Source organism: Oryx dammah, unplaced genomic scaffold, assembly GCF_014754425.2.
Source record: "Oryx dammah isolate SB20612 unplaced genomic scaffold, SCBI_Odam_1.1 HiC_scaffold_10, whole genome shotgun sequence".
Taxonomy (NCBI): Eukaryota; Metazoa; Chordata; class Mammalia; order Artiodactyla; family Bovidae; genus Oryx; species Oryx dammah.
In genome coordinates, this window is record NW_024070194.1 from 60,829,077 (window position 1) to 60,844,179 (window position 15,103).

The 15,103-nt window shown below is 45.0% G+C and overlaps 1 protein-coding gene across 1 annotated transcript in view; it reads left to right on the forward strand.

Moving 5' to 3' along the window:
• The first annotated feature begins 103 nt into the window (after positions 1–103).
• Positions 104–15,103, forward strand: part of NEBL (nebulette) — a 384,633-nt gene continuing 369,633 nt past the window's right edge. The window contains exons 1-2 of the mRNA XM_040248597.1: positions 104–222; positions 1,516–1,610. Coding sequence (XP_040104531.1) covers positions 154–222; positions 1,516–1,610 — 164 coding nt within the window. The 5' untranslated portion in view covers positions 104–153. The remainder of the gene's footprint in view (positions 223–1,515; positions 1,611–15,103) is intronic.

A 15,103-nucleotide genomic window follows, 5' to 3' on the forward strand; every position in this document is an offset into this window, starting at 1 on the left:
CGCCCGCTCGCCCCCGGCCCCGCGCCCGGCCGCCCGCCGCGCTCCCGCCTGCCCCGAGGCGGTGCGGGGCTCGCCGGGGGATGTCACAGCGGCTCCTCGGAGCCCCCAGCCGCCGTCGCCGCCGCCCAGCCGCCGCCCCCGGGAACCGCGACAATGAACCCCCAGTGCGCCCGCTGCGGGAAAGTCGTGTATCCCACCGAGAAAGTCAACTGCTTGGATAAGGTGAGCGAGGGGGCGCTGGGCCAGCCGAGACCTGCCGAGCTCCGGGCTGCACCTGCTCGGAGAAGTTTTGGCATCTCGGTTGAAAAGAGAAGAGTGGGTTTGTGCCGGTGTGTGTGTATGTGTGTGTGTGTATGTCTTGGCATCGGGTGAGGGCACACGAAGACGCCCGCAGGAGTGCCAGAGAGCACGCGTGGCGACCGTGATGTTGGAACCGGGAAAGGCTTTTGTCGGGGTGCGGGCGGCGGGGGTGCGGCGCTGCGCCGGCGGCGGCAGAGCGGCTGCGGAGGGCGCCTGGCCGAGCGCGGCGCGGGGCCGGGAGAGCCGGGGCTGGGCCCCCAGGGGCAGTTCGGCTGGCGGCACCCCTCCCGCCTCCACTTGTACCCCTCCTTGTCCTGCACCCGCACCCCAAGGATCCGCCCGGATCCCCACCTCACCCCCGCCTCAGCGCCTCCCACGAAGGCGGCGAGGTGGAGAGGCAAATAGTAATTAATATGTCATGGGGCAGCCGCTGCCGCATTGCTAAGAATAATCCCCGCCGGAGAGCCCGGGCTGAGCGCGGCGAGCCAGACCCACGGGGGGCTAATCCACCCGGTTGGGAATTCCAGAGGAAGTGGCTTTAGCCCAGCCCCTGCAGCCCTGCTTCCTTACCCTTCCCGGGCGTGGAGGGAGTTTAACAGCCCAGAAGAGAGACCCTGGCTCTATCCTAAGTGACAATTGAACCCGGCCGAAGCCGGTCCCGGTGAAATTTGGCTGTGGTCACACAAATGCCTCTTAAGAGCACGCCGTCATCCCTATAGTCATTCCAGACAGAGTCCATCTTTCTCGCAAATTTAGTGGAAGCTGGACAGGCATGGGGAGGCCGGGGTACCTACATAGTGCGCCTCTTGCCACTTCGGGTTGCCTGACTTGCGGTGGACACTGTTTATCAAGATGCCCCGGACAGTTTAGGCGCTTTGAACTGGATTCATTTTCCTTGAGGCCACTTCACAGTTTCTATTTCTCCATTAACCAGGCGCAGAATTCCTTTTTGGCTGCTCACAGAAGTGTGATCCGGGCAGAGCCCTTGGCATTTCTTCCATCTGAGTCTGTAAATTGCGGTGGGATTCATTTAAAACTCAGTTTTAATAACTGCCGGTGTTATTTACTTAACTGACAGTCTGAGACGTCCACTGGTACCTACAGTCATTTTGTTGTAGTATATTCAGATAGGAGGACTAAAAATGTCTGTTTTCTGTACCCATCCTGGAAAGAACTGGCATTGTACTGACATTTTAAACATTTGTTTTTTTTCAGTATTGGCATAAAGGATGTTTCCATTGTGAAGTCTGTAAGATGGCTCTCAACATGAACAACTACAAAGGCTATGAAAAGAAGCCCTATTGTAATGCGTAAGTATTGTCAACATGGTGTGCCAGGTGTGGGCACAGCAGCAGAGCAGAGAAGTGGGTGGATCTGCCTGTTCTGAAGAATTGGCTTACTGTTGCCTCCCAGGTGTGGCGGTGACTGGTTATCTGTTTATGCCATGTCCTCTGGGGCCATGTACTTTGCTGAAGGTCATTCATTGCATTTTTGTCTTTCTGATGTGCTGGGTAATTTGTGTGTGTCTTCAAACAAGGTTAGTTCTTGAGATTCAGTGTTGCAGTTAGAGACATTGGTTAGAAGCTGAGGAACTTACACACCTGAGAACATGCAAGCTATGAAATGCATGTCAGATTTGCATTTTATTCATATGCCAGTTTCCATTTTAATCATATAGTATGGCCATGCTACATTTTCTGCCCCAACCTAGTCTCTTGGAGAAAGGAGTCTTACTCCTTTGGCCTTAGCTGAGACTGCTCCGGAGATGCTGGAGCTTAAAAAGGGAAGCAAAGAATTGAGACCTGGGTATTTCCAACTGGTTAATAGTAGGTCTGTTGGTGGGGATTAAAATTGGTAAGTTATCTTTGGTGGGCTTTACTGTTGGCATGCTTCCAATCTATGGTAATTGTGATTAGGTAGCATTTATACAGTGCTTGGAGAAGGCAATGGCACCCCACTCCAGTACTCTTGCTTGGCAAATCCCATGGAGGGAGGAGCCTGGTGGGCTGCAGTCCATGGGGTCGCTAGGAGTTGGACACGACTGAGTGACTTCACTTTGACTTTTCACTTTCATGCATTGGAGAAGGAAATGACAACCCACTCCAGTGTTCTTGCCTGGAGAATCCCAGGGACGGGGGAGCCTGGTCGGCTGCCGTCTCTGAGGTCGCACAGAGTCAGACACGACTGAAGTGACTTAGCAGCAGCAGCGGCATACAGTGCTTATCATGTCTCAGGCCCTATTCTAAGCACTTTGTGCATACTGACTCTTTTAATCATTACAGACCTTACAGCTTAGAGGGTTGTTATTATTCCAATTTGTCAGATGAAGGAGTTGAGACTTTGAGAGGATAAGCCTGGGAACGGGGCTCAGATCACTCCTGGAGCCTGCAAATGGTCAACATAGCCCAGTGTGTCCAAATGGCTACCTTGCCACCCTCCACCTGTGTTTCTCCACTTTTTGAACATCCTCCCACTCAGACTATTTTCGACTATGGGTTTTTGGCCCTGATGGCTGAACCTTTTTCTTCCTGGTTCCCTTGTGGGGGCTTATCCAGCCTGGAGGCAGCAGAGGAGCCCTAGCCTTCTGGCTGGAATATTGCCAGAGATTCATTCTCCCTGGAGTTTTGAAAACAGGTTCGTTCAGGTCTCCTGGAGATGGAGGGCCTGTGGTTCATTCCTGCTTCACTCATGGGAGTGATTTTTTCATAGATGGTAAATTTTTGGTAAACGGATGTAATGTGCTCATACCTCTCTGGTGAATAACTTAATTAAGAATCTCTTTGTATTTCCTTTGGTCTTAGTTTAGTGTTAACAAATAGACCCAAAACATGAAACGGTAGCATTGAACAGAGTTCATGATTTGAATAAGTGAAGTCCACAGATAGTCCATTGATGTTTTCAGCGCTCCTGTATCACGCCTCTTACTGGAATAACACAGAGCAATAAATGAGGTCCCAGCGTCATGGTCACCTGCTTCTCTTAGAGGTATGGAGGCTTGGTTAGAGATTAAAAGCAGGCAGCAGTAACTAGAATGGAGAGCATCCCCCCCATCCTACCCCTACGACCCATAAGCGGGATGATTGTTCTTTGGTTAAAGGAAAGTGAACCCTGTCACTCTTCCAGCCTGTGGCCTGATTCCATCAGGCTGCTTGGGCCACATCAGGATTCTTTACAGCTTCACAGTCTGAAGTTTAACCCAGTGATAAACTTTGGTGGTCCTGGAGGAATGGGGAGGGTAAGGGGAAAGGCAGGAAGAGGAAAGCCAGGAAAGAGAAAAGGAGAAAACAGCAGCAAATATATATGTATATGCATAATGTACTTATGTGTATATATATGTATATGTATGTAAGATATATCTATACTATATACATATGAGCTTCCCAGGTGGCTCAGTGGTAAAGAATCTCCTGCTTTCCAAGCAGGAGACTTGGGTTTCCTTGGGTGGGGAAGATCCCCTGGAGAAGGAAATGGCAACCCATTTGAGTATTCTTGCCTGGGAAACCCCATGGGCAGAGGAGCCTGGTGGGCTGCAGTGGTGTCTCAAAAGAGTTGGACATAAACAACAACATCAAATATATGTTTATAGACATACACATATGCTCACACACACAAAGAGCTGAATGAGGGAGAAAAAGGATGACTAAAAAAGGACAAAAAAAAGAAGTGTTACTGAAGTGGAGTCTTTGACTGCTTTGGGTCACTTGAAAGTTCAAAGCTTACTGCTGAGTTTCAGTTCACTCCAGTTAGAAAAGACCATCAGATTCTGCAGCAAGTCATGGTTGGCTGGTTGGTCCCCTGACTTCAGTGAACTAGTGCCCAGAACTGTGGAAATTTGGACTCCCCCCAAACCAAAACCTTCTCTTTGTAGATAGGAAATATCCTACTGTGTTGTTTCATAGGTCTGAGTCTTATTTTTAATACTTTAGGTGTATCTAAATGGAATGCTTACAGGTTTTCTCTCTAAAATTTCTTATGTACTTTCTAGTGCTTCATTATTAGGTTTAGGTTGAGTTTTGGGGGTTAGCAGCATCTCAGATGTTTTGCTTAATGTCGGAACTGGTAGTCCACTTCATAGAGCAGCAAGACAAGGGAAGACAGAGATCCATCTTTAGTGAGTAGAGTTGACGGCTTAAATGTTTAATTTAGTTTTACATTCATGTCACAGCTTGATATGCTGTCTCCCAGAAAACAAGCCTGGCAAGCTTGCAGGCTCTGCCTGCTGTTCCAGGCTGGTAGGCCCCTATTCTTGACCCTTAGTTTTCCAAGGGCACAGGCTGCCACGTAAATTCACTGGTCAGCATGGATTACCCTCTGGAGATCCCAATGCTTTTGCTCTAATTCAGGTGCTGTGTGTCAATCAGCTGTTCCCTGTGGTCTTGGCCAGAAGGGCTGCCATCATTTCTCTGGGTCACTGGTGGAAAATTGATTCTCTGAAGCATACTGCTATGGGAAAATGAAACATTCTATGTCCATGTAAAGTAATATTTTATCTGCCCCTGGTTTGGCTCAGGAGTGAATATATATACATGCTTAAATGAAAATGACTGTTCTTCACCCCCTGTAACTTTTTATCGTGAAGATTTTCACGCATACAAAATTGTTCAAAGAATAAGGCAATGAACTTCCGTATACCCTCCACTGAGATGTAACTGTTCTTAACATTTTGCAGTGTTTGCCTCATTTGTTTATCTAGTTATTTCTCTAGATATATTTATTATTGTTGGGCCATTCATCAGTTTTAGCCATCATGTTAGTTTCATACATCAAGATATTTTATCCCTAAAAATGACATACAGGTACTAAGACTAAGGATATTTTTCTTAAGGAATTACAGAGCCAATATCACACTTAAAAATTTAACAAAAATCTCATAATAGCTTTTAAAATCTTGTTTATATTCACATTTCCTTCACTATCCTCAGGATATCTTTGGTAGCTGTTTTTTTTTTTTTTTTAATTTAAATCCAGGATCCAATTAAGGTTCATACTTTACATCCAGTTGTTATAAAAATGACAACTTTTCTTGATTACTGGAGATTCACCATCAGTTGTTTAATTTCTGCTGTCATTTCTGTTGTTTTACATAACCTGTCAGAGCTTTCAGGAAGAGGACTTAAGTAGCATTTCTTGTAAAAATAATGCATGTAATTAACTTAAGAACCTTTAAAGTAAATATTAAAATATGCTGAAAAAATTTGAAAGCATAAGCAGACATTTAGGGTTTTTTAGGAAAACATAAAGGCTTTTCATTTTAACTGATACCCAGGGGCAATTTTTTTTTTTTTAATGGAATAAAGTAGTGAGTATTTTCTTTAGTTTAAATGTGTTGCTTGTTTATATTCTCATGTGTTTAGAGAAGAAACAAGTTTTCTGTTTGATTTCATGCAAAGGAGAACATGTGTAAAATATAATTTGCATACTATTTAAATTTTGATCTTTTGATAGGAAGATCAAAGTAGAGTGCACACTAGTTGTAAGATTAGGCATGATACACATTTAGTTCCCAATGCAGCGGTGTACCCTGTTAGAATATTTAAAAACAAACTGATCGACTTGAGCACATGTCATGTTTCCACAAGCCTTTATGTTTTGTCAGCAGGCAGTGGATTCTTTTGCACATTCAAGATTTCTTCCCATCACGGAACTTGCAAAGAAAAGAGGACTAGGCGATATTTTTATTGCTCATAAATGCTGGGAACATAACACTAGCTGATTAGACAAAAAACACCGCTCATATCTGTAGGTGAATTAGTATGCCAAGTTAAACTATAAATGTATTGCTACCCACCAAGCCCTACGGAGAACATAAACCCCTTAAGGCTGTTTGTCAAATAGAGAATTTAATGTATTGTAAGTGCCAGAATTGCATTTATTATATGTTTGTAAAGAACATATTGGTTCTTCAGATATTCTGAGCAGTATCATTACTTCGCAATGCCAGTGACTGGCCATTTCATGTACTATCACAAAGCAGCCTGTTATTTTAGGTCAGGGGAAGGGCCAGTTTATGATACCATCTCTTAGTGCAACACTGCCAATAACTTCCCCAAATGGTCACTTTTGCAGGGATTTTGGGGGGCTGTCCTGACCTGCCCACATTTAATACCCCTTGTATCTGTGTCAAGTAAATCTTCAGTTAGGGGCCTGAAGGAACACAAGTGTCTGTACTAAATATGCTTCGTTATCCTTCCAAAGAAGCTTCCTTCTCACCAGATAGTTTCACTTAACATAATTTTGGAACAATTTAAAAATAAACCAGCAGGAGCCGTTCGCTGTGTTTACTTTCACTCTGCCTGTGTTAGCATTCTGTCTTGTGAATATTTGTGGACTATGCAGCCTGGATGATGCCGGGCAAGGTGCTCCTGGTTACGGGCCACTCAGAACGGTCAGCTCCGTTCAGCCAGCTTGCTGTGAGGGGGTTATCTAGGCCAGCGACCCAGCAACTCTCAACTCCTCTTTCTCTGTTGGTGACTCTCCACCAGTGCCTTTACCAAGGGGACCTCAGAGGACACAGAAGGAGATTGAATTTAAACCTGAGAGGTTTTTCCATCACATATTTGCCTTATCTCTCCTGACACCTCCCAAACCTGGTTCCATAACACTCCAAGGACTTGAGTTATCTCAAGGGGACTTAGGAAATTCTTGCTATTAGGTTAGCTTTAATTACTTAAGAACTTTTCATGAAAGGCACAGTGGGACAATTGGCAAGTTGGAGCCAGACAGAACTAAACTCGAATCCTGGCTCTATCATGGTCCACTGATTCTCTGATCACTGAGCTTGTCTTTCCACCTATGAAATGGGTATATGTGTGTGTGTGTGTGTGTGTGTGTGTGCACGTGCGCGCGCACGTGCACTCAGTCCTGTCTGACTCCTAAAATGCGAATAGTAATGCTTAACCTGCAGATCTGAGTGAGAATGAATGACACTGGGCATGTCAAGGTTCCAGCCTGGTTTCTGGCACATCACAGACCTTCAGGAAACTGTGGTGCTCTTATTTCCTTGGTGGTGCTTTATTGAGGGGTGAAGGAGGAAAAAAAGGATGGAAGGCAGACGAGGAATTTCCTTAGTACTCGGTTCCAGGACCTCCCCTTAGATACCAAAATCTGAGGCCGCTCAAGTCCAACGTCAGCTCTCTCTGCATTGGTGGTTCTGCATCCTCAAGTTCAACCACCTGGGGATCGGGTTCCACTGTAGTATTTATTGAAAAAAATCCACGTATAAGTGGATCCTTGAAGTTCGAACTCGTGTTCTTCAAAGAAATGATAGTCGTACCTGTTAGAAGGTTTATACCAGTATTTTGCACACTATGGGTTGCCATCTGTTTGAGGGTTGTATCTAGAGCTTAAAGAATGAAGGAGAGAAGGGGAGAGAGAAAAGAGAGAAAATATCAGAATGCGTTTGAGTAGCGGAAAGAGTACTGTTTTGGCAAAGATTTTTTTCAAGTCATATGTGTAAAGTGTGTATAGCATCATGATGTAAAAAATATTTTTACTGGAAGATGTAGTCAAAAAAGATTTGAGAAACCCTAGCTTAGTTCCCTATTCTTAACGCCCCACACATCACAGAGCATTGGAAGTTGCCAGTATGTACAGTGCTGTGCCGAAAGTGCGTGAATTCAGACAGCCTCTGCTTTCACTCTCTCTGTCTGTGCAACCACGCCCTCTCCCATAGCCAGCCATCCTTCAGGACTCAGCTCAGCCACAAGAGCCCTCACCATCCTGTGGGGGAGCCGCGAGCCCTCTTCCTGCATGGCGTGGCTCTGAGGGCAGAGCTGTCTTGCTTCCCCGGTATCTGCGGAGCCTGGCACTTAGCGCTCAACAGAGACTGGCTGCCTCAGTGAGTGTGACGGTTCTGCTGCAGCCCAGAGTGTGGTCTCGGGCCTCCTCCCCCAGTTCAGGATGTGGTCCAGCAGAGCTCCTTCTGAGCCTGGGCATCTCGAGGAGCTGGCTTGAGAATAGACCTTATAGAACCTGAATGGTGGTCCGGTGGCCAAGCTTCACCAGATCTGAATACCAAAGGATAAAGTCTCCCCGCTGGAGGCATAGACTCACCTTTGCCAATCCAAAGTGAACATGATGGCATTTCCTTTCCGTGCTAATGGGCTCGGTTTCAAAATATGGTTCCTTTCTAAAAGATTCTGTATGAATGCTCATTAATTTTCTTCTGGGTTTAATTATAATCTGTAAAATGGGATAGTTTCTATCTAAGAGGAATGTTTATAGAAATGAAAAGGGGAAAATATTTGTAAGCCTTAGCACATCAGATAACACCTATTAGTATTCAAATGTTGGTCCCCTCCCTTATTTATAATAAATTGAAAGTTGCTTATTTCCCCTTTAAAGAAAGAAGAAAAATGTCACATTGTTAAAAGCAACTGTTTCTGTGGGAGGACATTGTGATATATAGAGGTTCTAGTTTGCATCAATTAGAATTCTGCCTTCTCTGACTTTTCGGTTGCCTACTGCATAGAGATGAGACCTTTTGCATATAGACCTGACGTGAGAAGTTGACAGTTGTTTTTTGTTTTTTATTTTGCTAAAACTGAATGATTGAAAGTGAGGGAAGGAGACGCTTTATTTGAACTAAATAAAAAGGTTCCAGTGTCCATGCAACCTGATCTGATTCTCAGGTACCTTATGGAACCATTGACGACATCGGATGAATTTTAGTATCCTTTGAAATCATTGTAGAAGGCTCTATTTACACGTCACGCCCTGAGTTCTGCCACATTTGGAAGTATTTCCGTCTCTTTATGATGATCTGTGTGTTACAGAGTGATGTCAGGTTAGAAAAGATTTGGGGCTAAAGCACAGCGTTACTTCCTAAATCACAATGAGATGCAAGGTTAATGCAAGATATAGATGTGTGCGCTTAAAGGGGTATTGATTATGTGTCAGGGGCCTGTGTAAGAGTGCATTTCAGTACGTCTTTCTTTAAACGTTTTCACATGAGTGCTTTAAAGGACGCTTGGTTCTTGGGAACGTCAGGAGGGTGAGTGAGGCAGACAGACCCACACATGATGCCCCCATCCTCCAGAACTTCATGGCCCCCTCATAGCTCAGCCTCTAGAGGCACAGGAAGTCAGACCTTTTCTTTTCCTTTCTGGTTCTGTTCTCCTCTAGTCAGTGTTACTAGAAGAGCTACGCTTTTTACAGTGGGGGACGTGGGAGCTAGAATAATGTTGATGAGCTGAGTACTCAGAACATTTTGAGGATTTGGTAAAAGGATAATTTTTTTGGTTTTATTTTTAATTGCAATATAGTTGATTTTACACTGTTAGTTTCAGGTGTATAGAAAAGTGATTATGTTTTAGAATGTGGTGGTGGTTTAGTCACTAAGTTGTGCCTGACTCTTCGCAACCAATGGACTGTAGCCTGCCAGGCTCCTCTCTCGACGGGCTTCTTCAGACAAGCATACTTGAGTAGGGTGCCGTTTCCTTCTCCGGGGGATCTTTCCGATCCAGGGATTGAACCTGCATTCAATCTTTTGTCTCCTGCATTGGCAGGTAGAATGTTTACCACTAGCACCACCTGGGAAGCCATATATATATACACACACACACACATATATATATATACACACACACACTTTTTCAGATTCTTTTCCATTATAGGTTAATACAAGATTTGAATATAGTTCTCTTTGCTATACAATAGATTCTTGTCGTTTATCTATTTTATATATAGTAAAAGGATGATTATTGATTCTGACGTTCAGCTGATCTATCAAAGGGTTCTGTAGCCTCTCTTGCAAAACTAGACATGGGGCACAAACATAACCAGCAAACAGGAAGCCATGGGGAAGGACCAGGTCTGAACGGCAAGGATCGTTTATTCCAGTCCTGGAAACCCAGGGTTCACTTTATCTGTGATCAGCTGTGTGTTTTTCTTAGTCCTTGAGAGCCTCTCATCATGTTCAGCCTCTGTTTACTTTTCCACCCTCTCTGCCGACTCATTCCCATCGAACCGTAGGAGGAGCTAGAAGAAAACGAGTTCGATGTGTATACTTTTGAATAGCCTGAGATCGATTTGTAGACGGGTGGCCTGGGGGTATACTTCTGCTTCATCTCTGCAATCTGAAAGCCTTTTAGACAGAAATCCTTGATCAACTCTTCTGATGCTCATTTTCCATCCAGAGCAGGGGCAGGTCAACCTCCCAGAGATGTAGAGACATGGGATGACCGCGCGTGGCCGTGGGTCAGAGATCTGGGATGTGGAGTTAGACGGTTGCCTGCTGGGATGGAATTCGGTCTTGAAATCTGACTTCGTGATGTGTTACTGGATCAAAAGTGTGAACTGCTCCAAGTTCAGGCAACACACAGGAGCATCAGGAACGGTGCAGTGAATGCACACATCAGTACAGAAAGACGTATAAACATGTATTTTTGATGGTCTGTTCGGTTGCCTGCATCATCTTCTCCTGGCTTCTCATCCCACCGTCCACCCAGAGCCCCATGTATCTCTGTCATAGTCTATACTCCCTTTTCCTTCTGTCCCTCCCCACACGTTTATCCTCTCTGTCCTCGCCCTGCTTCTGGCTCTCATACTGTTTCATCAGTGATCAGAGCATTGTCCCCTACCTGATCTCTTTGTTGTAGTCTTTCTTGCTTTTTTTTTTTTTTTTGCTACACCATGTGGCATGTGGGATCTTAGTTCCCTGACCAGGGATCAAACTTGTGCCCTCTACACTGGAACCACTAGACCACCAGGGAAGTCCCTGGTCTTTCTCTTTTTGAATGCTTTTTCTGTCACTGCAGTTTATCTTTTGAAACCACAGTTCTGGCCATATTATTCCCTTATACACACACTTCTGATGGCTCCCCATTGCCTACAGAAAAACAAAAAAGGGTTTCTGATAGAAACCCAGGGCTTTTCACACTTTCTCCACTTCCTTTCACACTCCTCTCAAACCACACTGGACTGCCAGCTCTGATGCCTGCATCAAGTTTCTTAGCTGAGGTCTCAGTATTCTTACCTGTAAAATGGGCATCATAACAGACTGCCTCATCGGATTAAGGGTTTATTAGCATATCATTCTCGGAGAAGGCGATGGCACCCCACTCCAGTACTCTTGCCTGGAAAATCCTGGACAGAGGAGCCTGGTAGGCTGCAGTCCATGGGGTCGCTAAGAGTCGGACACGACTGAGCAACTTCAGTTTCACTTTTCACTTTCATGCATTGGAGAAGGAAATGGCAGCCCACTCCAGTGTTCTTGCCTGGAGAATCCCAGGGACAGGGGAGCCTGGTGGGCTGCTGTCTATGGGGTCACACAGAGTCGGACACAACTGAAGCGATTTAGCAGCATATCATTCTAAATAATAAGTTTAGCCACAGTTTCAAGCATACAATAAGGAAGTATAAAAGTTAGATTTTCATTGTTGTTAAACTTGACATGGTGATTTGACCTTTTTCTCACACTATTCTTATGCTGTGTTCTATCCTCCCTTCTTTTAAAATTGCTTTGGGACCTCCCTGGTGGTCCAGTGGTTAAGACCTCACCTTCCATCCAATGCAGGAGGTGTGGATTTGATCCCTGTTTGGGCCATTAAGTTCCCACATGCCCATGCTTTGTGGCCAAAAAGTCAAAACATAAAACCAGAGCAATATTGTAACAAATTCAATAAAGATTTTTAAAAAGTGATCCACATTAAAAAATACTTTAAAAGACACCAAAAAAAAAAAAATCTTAAAAAAATGAAATTCCTTGCACATGGCCGTAACCACCTTTGTGAAGCCATTCCGCACTCTTAGTTAATTCAGTTCAGTTCAGTCACTAAGTTGTATCTGACTCTTTGCAACCCCATGAACCGCAGCATGCCAGGCCTCCCTATCCATCACCAACTCCTGGAGTTTACCCAAACTTATGTCCATTGAGTTGGTGATGCCATCCAACCATCTCATCCTCTGTCATCCCCATCTCCTCCTGTCCTCAATCTTTCCAAGCATCAGGGTCTTTTCAAATGAGTCAGCTCCTTGCATCAGGCGGCCAAAGTATTGGAGTCTCAGCTTCAACATCAGCCCTTCAAATGAACATGCAGGACTGATCTCCTTTAGGATGGACTGGTTGGATCTCCTTGCAGTCCAAGGGACTCTCAAGAGTCTTCTCCAACACCACAGTTCAAAAGCATCAATTCTTCGGCGCTCAGCTTTCTTTATAGTCCAACTCTCACATCCATACATGACCACTGGAAAAACCATAGCCTTGACTAGACGGACCTTTGTTGACAAAGTAATGTCTCTGCTTTTTTAATATGCTGTCTAGGTTGGTCATAACTTTCCTTCCAAAAGCAAGTGTCTTTTAATTTCATGGCTGCAGTCACCATCTGCAGTGATTTTGGAGCCCCCCAAAATAAAGTCCGTCACTGTTTCCACTGTTTCCCCATCTATTTCCCATGAAGTGATGGGACTGTATGCCATGATTTTAGTTTTCTGAATATTGAGCTTTAAGCCAACTTTTTCACTCTCTTCTTTCACTTTTGTCAAGAGGCTCTTTAGTTCTTCTTTGCTTTCTGCCATAACGGTGGTGTCATCTGCATATCTAAGGTTATTGATATTTCTCCTGGCAATCTTGATTCCAGCTCATGCTTCTTCCAGTCCAGTGTGGAACATGAGAACATGATGTACTCTGCATAGAAGTTAAATAAGCAGGGTGACAATATACAGCCTTGACATACTCCTTTTCCTATTTGGAACCAGTCTCTTGTTCCATGTCCAGTTCTAACTGCTGCTTCCTGACTTGCATGCAGGTTTCTCAAGAGGCAGGTCAGGTGGTCTGGTATTCCGATCTCTTTCAGAATTTTCCACAGTTTATTGTGATCCACACAGTCAAAGGCTTTGGCATAGTCAATAAAGCAGAAATAGATGCTTTTCTGGAACTCTTTTGCTTTTTCGATGATCCAGTGGATGTTAGCAATTTAATCTCTGGTTCTTCTGTCTTTTCTAAAACCAGCTTGAACATCTGAAGGTTCATGGTTCACATATTGTTGAAACCTGGCTTGGAGAATTTTGACCATTACTTTATTAGTGTGTGAGATGAGAGCAATTGTGCAGAAGTTTGAGCATTCTTTGACATTGCCTTTCTTTGGGATTGGAATGAAAACTGACCTTTTCCAGTCCTGTGGCCACTGCTGAGTTTTCCAAATTTGCTGACATTGCTTAGTTAATTACTGGACTCTTTCTTTGTGTACCCACTGTAGTCTTTATGTCTCAGTTTTATCACTTATCAGGAACCCTCCCTTGTATTAGTACTGTGCCTGTCTCCCTCTTCAAGCTGGTTTCCTGCTGAAATTGGGCTGTGAAGTTCTCAGCTGGTGTTGGAGCTGGGTTGGATGTGGGGAGTTAGGTCAGCTGCAAGAGCTTTGCTTCTTGAAAGGATTATTTCTCATGTGTGTTTCAGGAATTGAGAATATGTTGCAATGCTGCAGTGCAGTTCTTTAAAATTTTTTTTTTAATTTACTTTTGGCTGCACTGGATCTTTGTTGTTGCATGAGCTACTTTTTAGTTGTGGTGCACGGGCTTCTCATTGTGGTGGCTTTTCTCGTTGAGCAGCACAGGCTCAGTAGTTGTTGTACACGGGCTTAGTTACCCTGCAGCATGTGGAATCTTCCCAGGAGGATTCCTAACCACTGGACTACCAGGGAAGTCCTGGAAGTGCAATTCTGATGCGTAAGTGAAGGTTGCCATCTTCAACAAGACAGCCCTTGCTTCAGATGCTGCTGGAAGTTCAGGCATCCCTGAGACCAACTAGCTACAAATTTGGAGAGGGGGTCCCCAGCCCCTTCAGATTTGACAGTTTGCTAGAGCGACCCACAGAACTCAGAACAGTCCTACACTGAAGATTTTTGTTTGATCAGGACACGGGCAGGACCAGTCCAGCAAGGAGACACATAGGACCCGGTGTAGGAGCGTCCTGGACCTGCCCTTGCACTGTGGAGTCAGGAGCAGTCTGCCTTCCTCCCGCCCTCCCCACACATCCATGCATTCCCAAACCAGGGATCTCAGCCAGATCTGGAGCTTTGGTGTTCAGAGTGGTTAGTGAGGTTTCATTGTGCAGGATGATGACTCTTTGGCCATGAGATTATTCGACTCCAGCCCCTTACCCCTCCCTAGAGGAAGTCCACTCACATCACCCAACGCAAAGCTCCAGCCCTCTAATCGCATGATTTCTGGAGCAGCCAGCCCCATCCTGATCATACTGTCACAACAACTCAGGCATGGAACCCGGGGCTCATAAATGTCAAAGATATTTCCAATTACTTGTGAAATTCCGACTATTTAGCGTGTGTCCCAGGAACCAGGGACTAATGCTACTCAAATTCATGATTATACAACAGGCCTGCTTCTCACTGTTCTCATCGGATGTCCTGTTTGCGTTGTTGAGACTGTACTGCCCTTTCATATCATGAATGTTCCTCTCCCATCACGACGAAAAGGACCATCTCAAACCCACCATATCTATGTAGTCCGTCAGTAGAGGCTGGGGAGGACATGTAAGCCGTTGACAGCCTGCACACAGGAGGTGGGTGGGAGGACCTATTTGTGGAAGGACCCTTGATATAACTCTCTAGGTTTGGTTTTTATAAAGAAGCAAGTCTTTCCTATCAGCAGATTACATTCTTGAGGGTGGGAATGGTCCCAATTGCCTTTGTACCCTTTGGTACCTGCTGTGTGCTTGCTTACTCTCCCCTCATAGTGCAGATTTCGCAGCAGCTCTGTTGGGGGTGCCGCGAGCCCCTTTAGTTGTCTGAGCCATGCAGCTCGGCCTCAGGCATCCCTCACTGAGAGCAGGCTCAATAGGAAGAAA